This window comes from Notechis scutatus, chromosome 8, assembly GCF_049901735.1.
Source record: "Notechis scutatus isolate UNSWTSFEM ecotype Mainland chromosome 8, rNotScu1.2, whole genome shotgun sequence".
NCBI classification, from domain to species: domain Eukaryota; kingdom Metazoa; phylum Chordata; class Lepidosauria; order Squamata; family Elapidae; genus Notechis; species Notechis scutatus.
In genome coordinates this window covers 14,551,070-14,570,718 of record NC_142016.1, presented here as the reverse complement: position 1 = coordinate 14,570,718, position 19,649 = coordinate 14,551,070, and the positions used below count along the sequence as shown (strand labels likewise).

At 43.4% G+C, this 19,649-nt stretch overlaps 1 protein-coding gene across 4 annotated transcripts in view; it reads right to left on the bottom strand.

Moving 5' to 3' along the window:
- The window catches only part of PTPRU (protein tyrosine phosphatase receptor type U), a 397,711-nt gene extending 382,147 nt beyond the window's left edge, over nt 1–15,564 (bottom strand). For all 4 annotated transcript variants that reach the window (XM_087970795.1, XM_087970796.1, XM_026679426.2 and 1 more), the window contains exon 1: nt 15,146–15,564. In XM_087970795.1, the coding sequence (XP_087826921.1) occupies nt 15,146–15,218 (73 nt within the window). In that variant the 5' untranslated portion in view covers nt 15,219–15,564. The remainder of the gene's footprint in view (nt 1–15,145) is intronic.
- Nucleotides 15,565–19,649: the final 4,085 nt, after the last annotated feature.

Genomic DNA, 19,649 nt, shown 5'->3' with positions numbered 1-19,649 from the left:
TGGGCAAGTTCTACTTGCATGTGGTGTGTTTTCATTCCATATATTACCAGATTAATTTTTGGACTGTGAATCTCTCTGTGGAATTTCAGTAGCTCTGCTATGTTTAGGTGCAGAACTGTAAGGAAGTGATTTTGGAGGGCATAAAATTGCTGGGAATGTAGGGTTAATTCCTCAAGTGGTGCCCGAAATGGACCGGTGGGAAGACATTGTGCATTGATTCAGGGGGAAAATATATTTTGGGTTTGATGAATGTTTTCCTTAAGGAAGCCATAATAATACAGCTGGAAACAATGGTACTTCCTTCTTAAGCAAAGACAGATAAATCCAGGAAAAGGGTGAGGAATTTTCATAACAATAAACTATAGTTCTAAATGTTTTATCTCAACATCCTGTCAGGAGGTAAAGACCACATGGTCCACATGGGAAGGTCCACATGGGATGATCCAATTAAATAAATTTATCACTAAAGAGCCTAGGGACATGAATATTTTCAATTAATGGTTAGCATCTGCTTGGAGGGTCACGGAATTCAAGAGGGGATTGGATTTAGTCTGCTTGCGGCTATGTAGGGATTCTAGGCTGATCCCTCTTTTAACCCCGCCCCCCAGATTCTGCCACTACACCTCTTGCTGATCTAGAAGGTACAATCATTGTGGATTTTATTGCTTCCGTTTCCCCAAGGCAGCGTTTCTCAACCTTGACAACTTTTAAGATGTGTGGATTTCAATTCTCAGAATTCCCCAGCCAGTACTTCAATTACTTTCAAACTCAGAACACTAGAAGGTAGCATGAATCTTTGAACAGTTTTTATTATTATTATTTTATTAAAGGAGGAAAAAGAGGAAAAACGTAAGAGCTGTATGATATTAATGTGAATTTAATTTGGTCTTTAAACTTTGAAAAGTTGCCTGGGCTTGAAGCAGGGGAAACTGAAACATTGGGAAAGAAAAAACATTTCTTTCCCCCTGAAGAACATAATAATTTTCTTTCAAGAGCGTTCCAAATGACACATTTTTTTTCTCTTCCATTTTTTTCTAGGATTTTTTTTTTCCTCCAGGCTCCCAGAAAGGAGGAGTATTAAAAGGCTGCCCTATAAGAAGTTTCATATACAAAGTAAAAACTTGTTTTAGCTCACTCTTAGCATTCATCCCTCAGCTGTTTTGTTATCGTGATGGTTTTATTATTTCTGTCCTTTTACTGCGCACAGATAGTCCTTACAGCCATTTGTTTACGAGCCATTCAAAGTTATGGCATTGAAAAGAAATGACTTACAACCAGTCCTCGCATTTACGGCCACTGCAGCAGCCCCAAGGTCACATGATCAAAATTTGGGCGCTTAGCAACTATCATCTATTTACAAGGGTTGCAGTGTCCCAGGGTGACATGATCAGCTTTAGACAAGCACAGTCAACGGGGAAAGCCCAGATTCACCAACAACCACACGATTCACTTAACAACAGTGGCCAAAAGGCCGTAAAATCAAGTGCAACTCAATAACCATCTTCTTAGCAAGGAAAATCCTCGTCCCCGTTGTGATCATAAGTTCAGGACCAACTTCTAATTTCTTCTTTTGTAGAGCGCTAGACTCTTTTCGTTTAGAAACTCACTTTTTGAACTTAGAATATAGGAATCGCTTCTGATCCCGTTTATTTCTCATTCATTTCTTTGTTTTATTATCCCCATGGCTCATTATCATCTTTATTATCCTAGTGTTACCCCTTTTAGACACATTAGACTTTTCTTTCCCATGTTCTTTCTTAGGCATTTATTCAGCCTCATTATTTCTCTATTGTCCCCGTGGTGAATAAGTGGTGTGTTTCAACAAACTATTCAATTCCTTACCATTACATTTCTCTGCATGTGATTACGGATTCAGTTTCACCCACTGTAATGCAGCTCTGAACTCCAATTTAACACAAGGGCCAACCGTTGTATCCTATGTATGCTATCGAGAGTCTCAATCAAGCCTTCAACGGTGAGATGTCTATTATGGCACAAGATGTCATGGTACTTGGAACTCTTGACTGAGAGAGTAAGGCAAGGCTCAGCCATCCATCTAGGTAATCCCTCCCCAAACCATAAATCAGCCATGGCTTTGTAAAGCAGGGACCTCTCTTTCCGATTAGGAGTGGTCTTTTGTTCACATGCTACATCCTGTCCATTATGAAATCCCAGTGCTGCACAACCCATAAGGCAAAAACAATAGTTTGTAACGGACCTTCCTGCCACCAGCTAAAAAGCAGTCAAGGGGAAAACATGGCCAGATCCCCAATCAATGCGGATTAGTCATGCTTTAATGGCCCAGAAAAGACTTAAGGTTGAGCCTTCTACAGAGGGAGCCTCCAACCCACGCTTTAATTTGCTTGCTACCAATGCTAGTGCAGATGTTGGCCCAGGTTCAATGCAGATTACAGAGCAACATCCTTGCAAGGGAGAAAGTAACAAACCAAACCAAGATCATTTCATTAAGACGCACAGTATAGAAAATTGATCCATAAATAAATGCAAGAAGCATTCATTCCTCCGTCCTACTTTACAAGTTGACTAAGTTTACTTGAGTTGGCCTCCCTACCCCTTCTTCTATTTTTGTGTATTTCAAAAAAATCAAATTGGGTTGCAATGCTTCAGTTTTGAGACACAGGCTCTAGATAAGGTTGGATCTTGGGTCTTTCAGCTTTTCCAATTTAAGTCTTAAAAACAAAAAAGTCAGCAATTTTTTTATAATCAATAAGTACATTTAATGGCTATGGGGGGAACCAAAGACCATATGGAGTTGGATGAAGGGGGGGAATGAGAATAACGGCACAAATTTTATTCATTTGGGTATCCAAACTCAAAAGCATGGTTTGGGGCAGTTTCATTGATTAGAAGAAGAATAAGAGGTTGAAGTATGTGGTTTGCCTTCCGCCCTACCCTCACTCCTTAATATATCCCTAAAATGTTTAAAAAAAAACAAGCCAGAAAAAATAGTTCCACTCTTTTCACTCACGTCTTCAGAAAATCACAAGATTGAGCTGTCAGAATCCCCACAATGTACAAACCCAACCAAAGGTTTAGTGTCCTTGTGTTCTTAAACAGTGTTCAGAGGGTATCCAAACAAGACTTGGCTCAAAATAGGCGACTTCTTCAATCTCTTTGCATTTAAAAGTACTGATCGTTGTTTGATTGGCTTCCATATACTTTCTTCGATCTTGCAGCACATTTTCCAATACAGCTCCTGCTCAAAAGGAACACAGCAAATCCATTCACATCCGTTAACATCTTGTGGTCAAACACAAGCCAGAAAGATGTTTTAGCTGATGTCATTAAGGTCTTTAATTTATTGTAACAACAGAACCCGCTTTTTCTTCTTCTCGCTTCCTACCATCCTTTACACTCCATTGCCTTGATGATGATACAAAGGGCAATAATTGTAGCACGGCGTCCACAGGGTGGAAGCCAAGCCAATTCATCTCATCCCCAACCTCAATTCCAAGGAAGCCTTTAAAGGAGAAAGCACTCATATGATATTTCAGAGATCACAGCAATCAGAGGCGCTGGGAGTCAACAGGAATCTCAGAGGAGCAGAATTAATCATAGGGTACCAGACTATATTACGTTGATCCAGCAGGAACTTTAAGAAGGAATAGAAGCCCCCATATAATCACTGCAGCATGGTTTCTTCCCTTGGCTTCTTGCAGAGTTGGCTTATTGAGTGACAACTTTGATCCTCAATTTTACATAATGTATTAATAAATTTCTGATCAGCAAAGTCAAACATATCAAGTGCTACTCCCAGGGTCTCGATGGTAGGGACAAAGACCTGTCCCCTGTATATTAAATAAGCAATATATGCTTGGTCAATAGCTCTACAAGGATCATTCCGATGTAAGAATATTCATTCCAGATAAAGCTAAGGGTTCCATTTATCTCTATAGTAGGGATGAGGATACTATAGTTTTTCAGGTGTAACTGTCCTATAATGTAACCAACCATCAGCATCTTTCAGTATTGAACATCAGCCATACCTGGTAGGGTACAAGTTCCCATCTTTGATCTAGTAGTCCATGAAACCAATGAAAGCCATCCAGATATCTCTGAGAAGTTCACTATTAGAAGGTAAAGGCAATAAATATCTGCAAGTTTTCAGTGTTATACAACCACTGCACTTTATATAATTCACAGAATTCTATAAACAATTTCATACATGATGCAGAGAAGGGGAGAAAACATTCCAAGAAGTTCAGGTATGAAATTAATCAATCTGCCAATCTAGACCCTGGACAGAGAGCAACCGAGAGTAGGAAATTCAATCTCCGGCAACCAATCAAGAGTAGGAAAGTGTTCCCCAGGAGAGATTTTTAAAAGGGAAGGATCCAGCTGTGTTTTGCAAGCTCCCAATCTGGAGAAGGGTTGGAGAACTTAGAAGAACATCAAGGGAAAAATCAGAAGGAAATCAAAATCAGACTGTTGCATGAGCTTCACTGATTAACAATTTATCAATAAAGCCTTTCACGGCATGGAACTAGGTTACCTGGAGAACCGTATCACCCAATGGGAGTGACTTGCCCACTTGCCCTGGCAGAAGGGGCAGGCTGCCAACCCTATCCATCAAGGAATTCCAGCTACGAGTAGAGCCTTTTCTGCTTTGGAACACCTTGCTGCTGGAGGTGAGGTCTGCTCCTACCGGTTTGACCTTTGGAAAATTGTTAAAATGCTGATTGGCTCAGAGCCCTAATGGGGAGGGGATGCTCTATTTCAGTGATGGTGAACTTTTTCGGCACCGAGTGCCCAAACCAGAATGCATGCACCAGAGCGCCGGAAACCAAAGACCAGCTGGCCAGCATGCAGGTCTTTGCGCATACTAGAGTGCCAGAAACCAAAAGAGCAGCTGGCGATGGCACGCATGCCCACCGAGAGGGCTCTGCATGTGACCTCTGCTATAGGTTCGCCATCACAACTCTTATTTGGAAGTGCTTTTGCACTAATAGGGAAGAACCATTCTTGCCTTTTGCCTTTTGTTTTGTGCTTACTGTTAATATGTACATATTTATCATTTTAATTGTAAATTGCCAAGAGTTATTTGGCAGAGTGAGATAGGGCGGCATATAAATTTAATAAATGAATAAATAACATGTTTCATCACCTCCGCTCATTGGATAAGCACATCTTGAAAAGGACTCCAGCCAACATAAAGAAGGAATAGTGGTTGAACTAGGGCCACGACTATCATTAATGCATGAATGAAATCGCAGCGGACTTCCTAATTAAAATCTCCACCATCCGGTACATCTGGAGAGGGTTCCTGACCAGAACCATATTCAAAGCAACTGCCGCCTTTGGCATCCACGCTTCCTGCCCTGGGATAACAGAACATGCTAAGCTACAATCATTGCCCTGTTTCTTTTCTTCTCTTCTATCTCCCCAGTAAGGTCACTCACCTCCTGGCGGGAGACCAGCATCTTGAAATTTCTCTCAACATAACATCCCAGCCGTCTCAGCTTGGGTTGTTTGTAGCCTTTCCAATTTATTTTCCTTCAAACAGAGGAGAAGGCCGTTCCCATCATTCCCAGCCACTTGCTAAAAAGATGAAAGAAACTGTCGTTCCAACCTCCTGAAAGTTACTAAAACTAAGAACTTCTAAATGTACTACAGTATCTTCCATTTTAGAACATAAATGTTGATGTGGGAAACGAGATGTGTTTGATTCTTGACGAGCTTAGAAATATTATTCACAGAGCAAGACATTGGGTGTGTATGCACGCAGACTCACACATACATACACACAAACAGATACATGCACCTCTTTGCAAATATGGAGGTTCTCCTGTAAATATTTGTACTACTGTAAAAATATCAGCAGATAATGAACTTTTGCAGACTGGATGAACATGGCAGTCACTAGTATTAATGTCACATAATATCGGTGAGCTAAAGTCATGTTTGTAAAACGATTTATTTATTTTTACATGCGTATTATTAAACATTTCACAAAAAACATAAAAAGTAACACAAACTAGAAAAGGAGAAAAGGAAAACAAGTGGAGAAAGAGAACAAAAATGAAATAGAAAGAAGTAAATATTAAGTATGTGTACAAAGTTACAAAATCTTACTCTATGGTTACAAAGAAAAGAAAAAGCTTACTTTTTCTTATTTTTTTTTTTCTAATCACAAAAAACTCCACAAAACATGTGATCAAATTTTGATCACGTGACCATAGGGATGTAAGTTTCTAAAGTGTAAGGACTGATTGTGAGTCACTTTTTTTCAATGCCGTTATAAGTTCAAATGGCCACTAAATTAATAGTTGCAAAGCATACTTCAAAGCATACTTCAAAGCAACAATCTTGTTCCATCCTCTTTATGAATGTTGTCCTCAGATATTTACAAGGCTGCCTTACCACCTCTTAGATTACCTTTCTCTGAATTAAATATAGCCACTTCCTTCCCACTTTTTCACTGGAAATTTGATCTACAAGAACCTTTCCCATCTTCCTTCCTTCTCTGCATACACTTTCAGGACGCAAAATAAATATGCACATCCATAAAAAAAAGTAACGATGTTTTATTACCAGCCAAGGGGCAATAAGCCTTTCTTTTGCCAAGAACAGTGTTAATGAATTTGTGTTTTTATTACCAAAGAAACTGGGTAGGGGTTGGCTGGAAAAAAATGGATTTCTAGATCCCCAGGGAAGTTTCAGAATCATGGACAACTGGAAAATGAGTCGCTATAGCCAGCCTCACCATTTCCAGTTCACGCTTCCTCCAAGTCCTGAATCCAGATTGAAATGAGCTTTCCGATCTCCATTTATTATATTAGCTAAATAAATTCTGGCTAGCGATGCCAGCTCTTGGAGCAGAAATAGTGGGTTGTTTACTTTAGCATATCCGTCAGCTCTTGGAGCATTTTGACGTTGGCTGGTTTCTTTGTTGCTTCCTCCTGGTAATGGATGAAAAAAAAAAAAGGATTTCATTTTTTGCTTGGTCTGTGGAAGCATACAAGAACGTAACACATAGCTGTTTCAAGCTGCTGTCACACCGATGCTTTGCACACTGCTATGCAAGAGCTGTGTGGAATGGCTGGAGTCCAAGCCTAGAGTTTCTTTTTAAAAATGCAAGCAATCACATGAGTGCAATACCAGGCCGTCACATTTGTTCATAGGACTGGACATTTGATTCCGAAGAGAGAGTTTGGAGTTTGTCGTTCCAGGATAAGATGCAGCTGTTGTAAGGAGGAGCAGACAGGTGCTCCACTCATGTTCAGAGTTACCTTCTGGAGGCTAAACCAAAGCACAATCCAGACCTACTTACTGAAACTTATATTCTTGATCCCAGTAGGGAAGAGATTCCTATGACGATGTTCTCTGATTGACATGGAGAAACCCAGGGGGGAAGGGGGCTTGTATGGTTTTGGAGGAGTCAATTCCAGATTGTGAATGTCTATGGAGATCCTCAGTCATCCCGGTCCTGGTTGTCCCAAAGGTGCTTTTTCAAGAGGCAACTGGACTTTCTGGTTTTTCTTTGAAGACGTTTCGCTTCTCATCCAAGAGCTGGCAAAGCTTCTTAGATGAGAAGCGAAACGTCTTCAAAGAAAAACCCAGAAAGTCCAGTTGCCTCTTGAAAAAAGCACCTATGGGACTTCCAGATTGTGAGTTTGCTATTGATGAGCTTAGCTGAAAGAAAAACTGAAATAAGAATTAATATACTTAGAAACCCTTTGGGGTGGGTTCTAAAAATATATGCTTCATTTTCATTAGGACTCAATCACGTTGTACAGATGGCAGGGACATCACATAATTGCAACTTCTTATGGAAAGCTCAGCTGAAAAAGACCAATTTGGGGGGGGGGGGGTTCCATCCTAAATTCCTGAGCTACAATTGTGTTCCTTCTCCTCATCCAATGAAGCCACCATCCAAGTTGTCAGAAGTTGTGGTCAAAAAAGCCAAGATGAGAAGCACAATATTGTGATCAAAGCTCCAGCTTTTTTTTTTTTAGGTGCAACAGGTAAAATCAATAGCATCCTAGCTGCCATATGGACCTTTTATGATATCTTGGGGCTAGCCTTGACCACTACAGACAGTTTCAGAATAGTCTCTTTCAACTTCCACAGGGTTGTTTGCCCCTTATCACAATTCCAGTCAACCTCCTGTCATCATCAGTCCTTGTTGGCACTGTTAGACGCTTTCCTCTCTCTTCCTAATACCCTTAGGGTAGAAGGTAGTCCTCAAATCACGACCACAATGGAGATCAACATTTCTGCTAAGCAAGACATTTGTGAAGTGCATTTTGCCCCAATTTAACACCTTCCTTGCCACAGCCGTTAAGTGAATCACAGCAGCCATTAAGTTAGTAAGTTAGTAACGGTTGTTAAATGAATCTGCTTCTCCGTCGACTTTGCTTGTCAGAAGGTCTCAAAGGGGGAAAAAAATCACACAACCCCAGGACACTGCAACCCTCATAAATATGAATCAAACATCTGAGTTTTGATCATGTGACCGTGGAGGGGTGTAATGGTTGTTAAGTGTGAAAAACAGTCATAAGTCCCTTCTGTCAGTGCCATTGTAACTTCGAACGATCACTGAATGAACTGTCGTAAGTCGAGGATTACCACATCGTGTGTTTTCTACGATGTTCTATAGAAACAGAACAGAAAGGGGAGGAAGATCGCATCTTCCAGCCACCCTGACCAGCTAAAGACAAGGAACACTGCAGGGTTCATATACATAGAAGTTGGATGCAGATTTCACAAGCAGATGCAGTATATGAACGTGTGGATGGCACAGTTTGTGTAGAACTTCAAATGGGGGCGGTGGTAAAGCTAGCATTAATTCTCCTGCCATTTAAGCATTGGGTTTACAAAGTTTATTGGACAAACAGAGCTGCAAATTAACACAATGAGGCCGATAAAGAATTCCATTGTGACTAATCTCCATTGGAAAGAATCCATCTGACGTGACAATTCCAATGCCCTATTTGTGACATGATCACACTGCCTCTTTCTGAAACATTCCTCACCTCGGATGGATCATCCCTCACCCTTAATGATGACCAACTATCCAACAACAGGTGCAGAACGGCGAGGCATGAAAATCAAGAAGGGCTACAAAGTCACCCCTAGAAAAAATATTTATGATATAAAAATCCATCTACAGGAGGGAAAACATCCCTCTGTCTTGTGGACTTCAAACTTGCTAGGACTAGTTGTAATCCAGAAGACGTTTGCAGCACATTAGTGACAGAAGGTGGTTCATTTTATTCTAAATCACAAAAGAAGAGGAAGGAGGTTTTTCCACAGAGCTCCATCTGTTTACTCCAGACAGCCAGGAAGCAGAAGAGCAAGAAGGACATTCAAAATAACAATCATTAGCTTCATCATATGTTTTGAACATGTTGCACAGACATTTTTGGAAAGGGAGCGGTTCTCACCATTGTTTCCTATCCCTGTTTGAGAAGGGCAGTACTCTACATCTAGACAATGTATTGCTTGCAACAAGTGTATACTTCAATTTTCTGCATCCCAAGATAGACTTGAGAAGATACAATTCTGAACGCAAGATAGACTTATGAAAGACACACAATCCTGAATCCTTTGCAGCACCATTGTCAGACAAAGTCAACAATTCTGAGCTGGTTTACAAATCAGAAACACATTGATGGTTAGAGCGCCCAGTGGCGGGTGAAGATGGAAATATGAGTTGAAATCCCAAATATCTGATGAACATCAAAACGACTGCCATAGACATGAACCAATAGGCTTGAAAGATAATGGGATTTATTTATCCTGTAAACCCTGTTTGTTTCCATCGGTTGGATTAATACATAAATCCAAACCCAATCTACACAAACCACCAATGTTAGCCGAATTGCACCTTCATTAATAATAACACCTGCTTTACTTGTGACTTGCTGAGTCAAAATAATCTGGCCAATCTGGGCAAAATAGCTGAGTCAAAATAATCTGGGCGCATCATTAATCCATAAACCACAGTTTACAAACAAATCAATATCAAACAAATCACATTAATGACTGACTCAATAGGCAACTTTACATCTGTAATATTCCTGAAGTCTTAAGTTTTCTGAGCACCTATTTGTTTAAAGGTCATGTCAGGTCAAGGAAAAGCACATAGGTCAAGAAACATCACCGAGAAAATCTTGCAACAACTACCACTAGGAATGCGTCCATCCCACCTAGGAAAGGTGTTTTCACAAAGGAAAGCAGCAATCAAAGACAGCTAAAATCTCAGTAGCTGTTAATCAACGGCAAACCGAAGAAATTGATTATCTGTAGCATGGCATAATGTTTCAGTTAAGAAATGCAAGATGGAAGCAGAGTTGCCAGGTACAGAAGAACTTCTTCCCTCAAAATGACGCTATATGGCACTGCAAAACGACGCTATATGAACACCAGAACAACTAGACACAAGGACAATTTTTTCCCGAAGGCCATCACTCTGCTAAACAACTAATTCCCACAACATTGTCCACTTATTTACTAAGACTGTATTACTATTATTCCTCTCATCCTTCCTAGTACCTATCTCTTCCTACTTATGACTATAACTGTATTGCTTGTATCTTTACGATTTATATGGTTTTATTTAGTTTCCTAGTATAATTTTGATTGCTTATTTATTATCCTAGGACTATCACTAAGTGTTGCATCTTATGATTCTTGATGAATGTATTTTTTTTCCTTCATGTACACTGAGAACATATGCACCAAAGACAAATTCCTTGTGTGCCCAATCACACTTGGCCAACACCAACATGGAAAGCAGACCATTCCCAGCAAGAATATGTGTGGGTTCCCTTGTACCCCACCCTTTCCAAGCTAGTCTTTCTCTTTAATAAGACTCTTCAGTATTAATGGGGTAAAAGACAATCATCTTATTATGTACTCTCATGACAAAAGGCCTTCCTCTTTGTCCCACAAAGAAGCCATAATGTCAATGGTACCATTTCACTCCATCACGAGAATTGTGGATTTAGTTTAGTTTACTTTATTGTCATTGCACCTCTACAACGAAATCAAACACCATCTTCAGTGCACATCATGACCATGGAAATAAACACAAACACACATCCTTCAGCCTCCACACATTGAAACCCTCAACATCACACCAACACTGCACTATATAGCAGAATTCAAAAGAACTACTGCCCTGGGATAGAAGCTGTTTTTCAGCCTATTTGTCCTTGTTTTTATTATCCTGTACTGTCTGCCAGACGGTAATAGTTCAAAAAAGGGTTCCCAGGATGAGATGGATCTTTAAGGATGTTTGAACTTTTTTAATGCATTGAACAGGGAGCCACAGCTCTCTATGAGGGCTACCAGAGAGTCCTCGACTTACAACAGTTCATTTACTAACCGTTCAAAGTTACAACAGCACTGAAAATCATGGACTTATGACCAATTTTATACTTACAACCGTTGCAGCATCCCCCCATGGTCTCATAATGGGGATTATCAAAATTCAGATGCTTGTTCCACTGACTCCTATTTATGACGGTCTCTGCGTCCCGGGGTCCTGTGATCCCCTTCTGACAAGCCAAGTCAGTGGGAAAGCCAGATTCACTTAACAACCATGTTACTATCTTAACAATGGCAGTGATTCAATTAACAACGGTGGCCAGAAAGGTCATTAAAATGGGGCAAAACTCACTTCAACAAATGTCTCACTTAACGACATAAATTTGGAGCTGAAATTACGGTTGTACCTGTAGTTGCTTGAATCATTTTGAAGACCATCTGGCTGCTGGCAAGGATGAACATATAGCCCGTATAGGCATTCAAGGGAGCAGGATCTCTCGCAACCCAGCTCGAGAACTTTGGTTGGCCTGCAGACATGACGCTCCCACTTCTTGCGGTAAGCACTTTTCTTATTCTAAACAGAAAAGGGGCACCGAGGCACCAATGGAACTGACCGCTTGGTTGCGTCTGCTCAGCTTCCACTATCAGCTAGCAAGGCAAGGCAAGAGAAGCTGAAGAGGACCATTAAATGTTCACTGAACTGAATCCCACCTAAACATCAGCAACATCAGCCCTCTTTCACTCAGAAGCCTCCCTGGGAAAAATCAGGGGAGAGGGGAGGGGAATATAATAGTATTTTATCAGCGCTTTCCAAGGCTACTCAATTTATTTGCTCTGCCCCAGTATCAGAAGGAGAAGGGCTCCCATTAAAAGCCTTTGACAAACATTCCCCTTAAATCTCACGTGGCATCTGCAAATAAAAAGAGTCCTTTTTGCACAAAATTATATGTCTGGCATTTTATCCTCTGCCTTGATTTGTTGGTTGGGCAAACCACTAAAAGTGAAAGCAGACCAGAATAAAGAAAGGGAACAACAATGCTTCCAAAACATAGCAATCAAGCGATTTTGCTTTAAGGGGATTCTCTCCCAGGGAAAACCACAAAGGGGTCGTTGCAAACTAACCAAATATTTTTTTTTTTAATGTATGCATCCGCTGGTGTACCACAGAAATGTCAGTCAACTTTGGCCAAATGCCCCAGCTGGAGTAAAACTTTTTTTTTAAATTGTAGTATTTGAGCGGTGGAGAGAGAGAAAGAAAAAAAAAATAAGAGCAGGCTTCAGACCCATAAACCTTTGCTCCGTAAGAATTTGGTTTCAAACCATCTACATTTTGGATAGAAATCGGGTAGATCAAGCCCCCAGTTCTTTAATAGAACTCATCTGCCTTAAGCATGTTACCTTTATTGACAGCCGGAGACAAAAGCGCCTCCTTTTTTTTGTCTTTTTCTGCCGCTTGTTGGCAAAAAAAAAAAAAAAAAAAACTAAAAAGGGATTTAAAGAAAGGAAACCATTTATTCCAGGCAGGAAAAATGTACACTGGAAACAGACATAAATCAATCTGTTTTGGAGACAGATCAACTCCCTGTTTCCTATGACGGAGCCGAATGTCATGTGGTTAGGTAAAGTGGGTCTAGCAAAGACTCTGGTCTTCTTTGGGGAGACTTCAAAGACTCCCCCAGGGAAAGTGGGACTTCACCACAGAAGCTCACCATGGGTCCTGGTCTTGCATTTCCCACTCACTTTCCCTCCAGCCTAAACACAAAGTGCGGTCAGTAACACAAGAACGTGCCACCCACAGCACTTAAGTCAATGCTTCGGCACTGCACACCAGAACAACTAGGCACAAGGACAGCTCTCCCCCCCATGTGATCACTCTGCTAATCAACTAATTCCCACAACACTGTCAAATTATTTACTAAGACTGTATTACTGTTCTTTTTCTCATCCTGCCTATTGCCTACCTCTTCCCACTTATGACTATAACCGTGTTGCTTGTATCTTTACAATTTATATTGTTTTATTTGTTCCTTAGTATGATTCGATTGCTTATTAGTAACCTACGACTATCACTAAGTGTTGCATCTTATGATTCTTGATGAATGTATTTTGTTTTTTCTTCATGTACACTGAGAGCATATGCACCGAACACAAATTCCTTGTGTGCCCAATCACACTTGGCCAATAAAGAATTCTGTTCTGTTCTGTTCTGAATTCTATTCTGAATTCTATTCTGAATTTTATTCTATTCTATTCCATTCCATTCTATTCTTCTGAGATTCATAAGGAAGTAATGGTGAAGGAGAATCAGTGAAGGAAAGAATCAGCCCAGGAAAGCTTTGGGAGTGACTGTAGAGTAGGAAAGAAAGGTGGAAGCTCCCACCTACCTCTTCCCTCCCTGCCCCCACTCCAGGCACTATAGTAAATCTCTAAGGCCCTTTAGTTCCAGGTTAACTAAGGAAAAGAGGAAGGAAGGGAGGGTGTAAACGTATCCAGGAACAAAGTCCAAATGCAAGCCAGGAACAAAGTCCAAATGCAAGCAGCTTGGCTCGTTTGGCTTGGCTTGGGCAAGTATTTTTAGGGGCTATGATCCCTCCCTCCCCGCTTACTTCGGGAGTAAGTCTCTTTAAGACCCCATCAGGAGACCTTCCTAAAGGCGTAGAAGAGCCACTAACTGGCATTCCTGAGGTGGGGAGAGGGCAGGAAAGGGTCCATTCGCAGACCGCCTTGTTTCTCAGCAAGGGATCCGGGAGCCTCGTGAAACACTCTCGCGTGATCCCCAGGAGCCAAGGGAGGGGGGAAAGGGAGGGAGACTGGGCAGGAGATTCTCTGTACGCTAGCTAGGCAGGTATACTCAGGGTTTATGCCTCTTGCGCAAGAGAGAAATAAAGAGAGGGGGAAGGAGGGGAGAGAGAAAGCAGAGAGAGAGAGAGGAAGGGGAGAGAGAGGGAGGGAGAAAGGGGGAAGTGAAAGAGGGAGGGAGGGAGAGAGAAAGGGGGAGAAAAGGGGGAAGGAGGGAGAGGGGAGAGAGGGGGGAGGGAGGGAGAGGGGGGAGAGAAAGGGGGAGAGAGAGGGGAAGGAGGGGAGGGAGAGAGGGAGAGGAGGGAGAGAAAGGGGAAGAGAAAGAGGGAGAGAAAGGGAGGAAGGAGGGAGGGAGGGAGAGAGAAAGGGTGGAGAAAAAGGGGGAAAGGAGGGAGAGGGAGGGAGAGGGAGAGAGAGAAGAGGGGGAAGAGAAAGAGAGGGAGAGAAAGGGGGGAGGGAGAGAGAAGAGGGGGAAGAGAGAGAGAAGGAGAGAGAGAGAGAAAGGGAAGAAAGAAAGAGGAGAGAGAGAAAGGAGAGAGAAAGGGAAAGAAAGGGGGAGGGAGAGACAAAGAGGGAGAGAAAGAGAAAGGAAGAGAGCGAGAAAAAGAGAGAAAGGACTTTCCCAACTGTTGTTTTTCTACAGCAAAGCTGCCCCCCCCCCCGCGCCCCAGCCGGCGCACACCAGCGCTTCAAGGAAAGCAACCCGGGGCATTTCCAACACATAAACACGGCCAGTTTCTCCAACTCCGTTTCTTCCCGCTTCTGGCTCGGTTCCTGCGTAAACCTTCGAAGTTCGCGGGGCAGAAGAGGCGAGGCGAGGCGCGGGATAAACAAGTTGTGGGAGGAAGGGGGAGAAAAAGAAGCCCGGGGACGGGACACCAAAACAAACACGCAACCGCCAAGCCGGAGTCCCCGAGCGCGGCCGGTGGGGAGGGGGAGTTTGCCGAGAAAGGGATAGAAGAGAGACAACCCCCCCATACACACACTCGAAACGGAACCACCGACCCGGGAGCCGGGCAAACTGAGCGAGTCGCTCCGGGAACTGACTGACCTGTCGGCGTCTCGGTCTCCAGGGAGCAGAGCTGGAAGGTGAGCAGGAAGATCAAAGCGCGGGTGCCCGGCATCTTGCATCAGGACCAGCCAGCCCCCCTCCCACCTCCCGTCCCCCAAAAGTTATCCTTTGCCCCCGCAAGCTTCGTCCTCGTCTCTTCGTCGCTCTTCTTCTGGCCGCGGCTGGGCGAGAGCTGCCTTTTCTTGCCTCAGAGACGCGGCGGAAAGTTCCCCGGACAAACCATGGATTCCCACGCAGCCGAAAACGGCGAAAGCCTGACTGGAACCGAAAAGCTTCGGCAGAGAAGGAGGGAGAGAGAGGGAAGAAGGGGGAGAAAAAAAGAAGAAAAAAAAGCACGAACGAAGGCGAGCCAGCGAAGTGACGTCAGGGCTTCTTCCAGCGAAGGGAAAGCGAAACGGGGAGCTGGGGAGGGGGTGTGAGGGGGGAAAGAGAAGCGGTTGCTCGGAGCGGGAGAAAGCGGCCCGGTTTGGAAAGGCAAGGCTGCCTCCTGCTGGCGGAAGGCGGGAAGCGGAGAAGCGAGCTAGGCTTTGCGGTTCCCACCAGCCGGTTAAAGTAGCGTTTAAAAAGGCGCGCGCTTGGCTGAGCCCAGCAGACTCGACGCCGGGAAATTCGGACGCCTATTGTTGGCCTCGACTCGCTGGGCCGCAACTGTGGTTTTTGGCGTTGTCGGGAGGCGAAAGTTGGAGGAGCGAGCAAAAGCAAAGGTCGACAGCTGGAGGGGGGGGGGAGTCGAGATGGCAGCCTCTGCCGTGAGGGGATCACACACCTGGATTTAGCTGTGCGTGGATCGCACGGGGGGGACGGACGCCATCCTGACTTGACTCCACGCGCCCCTGAAAAGTATTGAACACCGTGCAGGTTATAATAAGGTGTCCCGTCTCGCTCTTTGGCAGGAGACGCACCTGTTTGTGTTAAAGCTAAGGGTAAGGGGAACCAACTCCGTCCAAAGCTGCTTTTATTTAAACCTTTAATGGATTTCCTGCCAGAAAAGACATGAAGCTTCTTTCAACGGAGATGCCAAGGACAGTGAAAGAAAAGAGGCTGGGACTATTTATCTCTCTGCAACCCATGTGGTCCCTCTCAATTGAAGTAACCTGACTGCCACCTTCTGAGCCTGGAACAGATTGATCGAAACTAAACTGAGGGCCTTCAAACTTGGCAAGTTTAAGACTTGTGGACTTCCACTCCCAGAATTACTGGAGGGGGGAATTTTGGGAGTGGAAGCCCACAAATCTTAAACTTGTCAAGTTGGAAGACCCCTGATCTAAACTGCGGTCCTTTCAAAAAAGATCACCTTCAAAAAAGATCAATTTATGTATGTATCTATTCACAGAGGCATAACTAATACTGAGGCGCAGACAGCTGGAGGTGCCTCCATTCTCCAATTAGGGGGCGTGCATAAGCGCACCAACGTGCCTACCGTCCCTGTCCTATTGTTTCTCTTATTCTTTTATTTTTCTTATATGTACCCATTTCATGTATTCACAACTATGTATACATTTATACTTATTATCTTGTAAACAATTGGCAAATCAAATAAATAAATAAATAAATAAGTATGCCACATTTTTAGCCTGGTGTCAGTATTTGGTTGGTCTGGACTGAGCTCAAGCTAAGCAGGGTCAGGTCTGGTCCTTATTTGGATGGGAGATCACAAAGACACGAGGTTGCAAGTGAGATTGGGAAATGGGAGGGTGGCACCGTCCCAGAGGTGACAGTGCACAAACCACTTCTGTGCTGTTGCCAAGGAAACGACATGAAAGGGATCATGTGGTCACTAAAGAGTCAAGGGAACCAGCTGGGTGGAATGGGGAAGGTGCTGGACTAGAAACCAGGAGACTCTGAGTTCCAGTTCCGCCATAGACAGGGGTGGGATTCAACCGGTGTTACTACCGGTTCGGTAATTATGTTTTGCTGCGCGCGTGTAAAAAAAACCTTAACCTGTGCCGCCTAGACAGTTGAAAAGCGCTGTACACAGATGCGCAGCATTTGAAAAGCCTCTTTTTTCCTGCTTTTTCAACCTCAGCTGTGCCGCGCAAAGCAGCTGAGGTTGAAAAAGCAGGAAATAAAGGACAGATAAGAGCCCAGCCGGGTGAGTGGGCTAAACAGCAGCAAACACAGAACCGGTTCAGTGTCTGCTACTCTTCAGAGCTACCGGTTCTCTAGAACCGGGCAGAACCAATAGCAGCCCACCCCTGGCCATAGAGATGAAAGCTGGCTGGGTGACATTGGGCCAGTCCCTCTCTCTCAGCCGAATCCACCCCACGGAATTGTTCTGGGGGACATAAGGAGTGTTAGGTTAATTGCTTGGAAAGGAAAGGCAGAATAAAAATATAATGAATAAGAATTAGGATATGTGTTTATTTAGAGCAGGCGGGTCTTCAAACTTGACAGTTGTAAGACTTGGGGTCTTCAACTCCCAGATTTCCTCCTCCAGTCCTCAGGAATTCTGGGAGTTGAAGTCCACAAGTTTTAAACTTGCCAAGTTTGAAGACCCTGGATCTAGAGCAAGGTTTCTCAACCTCAGTCACTTTAAGGGGTATGGACTTCAACTCCCAGAATTCCCCAGCCAGCATGCTTTAGACCAGGGGTGTCAAACTCAAGGCTGGATCTGGCCCACAGGGTGCTTAGATCTGGCCTGCGGGACTGCCCTGGAAACAGCAACGGACTGGCCTGCAGTGCCTCTGCCAGTGAAAACAGGGCTCAAGAAAGCTCTGTTTTCGCGGGCAAAGGGTTGCAGGAGGCCGTCGCAGCCAAAAACGGAGCTCAGGCGGCCATTTTTGCTGGCAGAGCGCAAGGGCCACCACAGCTGTCCCCAACATGAGTGACATCAAGCTAGGCACACCCACCCTGGCCATGCCCACCTGGCCCCTGGAGGTCAAACACAACCCTGATGTGACCTTCAATGAAATCGAGTTTGACACCCCTGCTTTAGACTATCTCCACTCAAATTGTCAGCATCAGCAGCAACCAACCAATCCAACATTGCCCCTGAAATCTTTTGCGGTCAAAGCTTTAGACCAATGATATACATTCCTACAACCCCTCCCCACCCCCCATCATTATTGCCAAGAATTCAGATACAGATTCTCCCAGATTGTTGCAGAAGACCAGAGGTGCGTACAAGGTATGGTCAAAAAAAGTCAAGATGGCATCTGCAATGGTGCTATTGAAGCTCACCTGGTTATGATGTTGCAAAGATGCTACATGCCCACTTGCTAATGGTGGTTTATACAGCTGAGTTTATCATGTATATGTTCCTTGTGCCTGGCTATAATCAAAAATATGGCTTTTATTTTAGCTTGGTCTACTCAGAAATGCAAAGTAACACTTTCTTTTTTTCTTGCTTCACTACAAGTTATTAGGAATGTAAGTCATCTAACAGTTGGGTTGGAAATATATAAACCAGGATAGACATTTTAATACTGTCTCTTTAAGGGAATGCTAAAATTGTAATTGGATGTGGTTCCTAAAACGTCCATAAGATGGAGCCAGAAACCTGGGTTGTGTAGTCCTGTTGTTGAGAGTGTTGCTGTTCCTGCATTTCCTTATTGACTGTAGCTGATCGTTGTTATTCTTGGATTAATGTGAGTCTGATTACTGAACTGTTTATGATACTGGACTTTGTTATTTGGATTATCCCTGGACTGAAAACTGACTGCTATAACCGTGTATGACTTGGACTGCTTGTTGGACTTTGCTTAACCGTTTACTGGAAGTAAAAACCTACATTTTACTATACAGTGTGTCTGTGTGCTGGTTGTGTGTTATTCCTCAACATTACTCTCACTACGTCTCCCTGTGTGCACTCATTCTCCTAATGGGAAATTACCTCAACACAAGTTCACTTTAAAAGCCACTTATACTAAGAAAGCATGACATGGCTAAAACGAGGATAAAGCTAAGCAGGCCTTGAATCCAGATCTGTCTAAGCCGGATAGCCTATGTCTACAGCTATTCCCTGACTTATGAGCACAGTTGGAAACAGAGTTTCCAGTTGGAAACAGAGAAGACCAACCAGGATGATAAGGGGACTGGAGACTAAAACATACAATGAACGGTTGCAGGAACTGGGCATGTCTAGTCTGGTGAAGAGAAGGACCAGGGGAGACATGGTAGCAGTCTTCCAATATTTGAAGGGCTGCCACAGAGAGGAGGGGAGCAAGCTATTTTTCAAGATACCTGAAGGCCAGGCAAGGAATAATGAATGGAAACTGAACAAGGAGAGAGATTCAGTCTGGAAATAAGGAGAAATTTTCTGACAGTGAGAACAATCCAGTGGAATGACTTGCCTTCAGAAGTTATGGGTGTTCCATCATTGGAGGCTTTTAAAAAGAGACTGGACAGCCATTTGTCTGAAATTGTATAGGGTCCCCTGCTTGAACAGGGGTTAGACTAGAAAACCTACAAGGTCCCTTCCAACTCTGTTATTCTGTTATTCAGTGCCTTTGTCTCTTTGTATAATCACAAAACAAATGGCTGT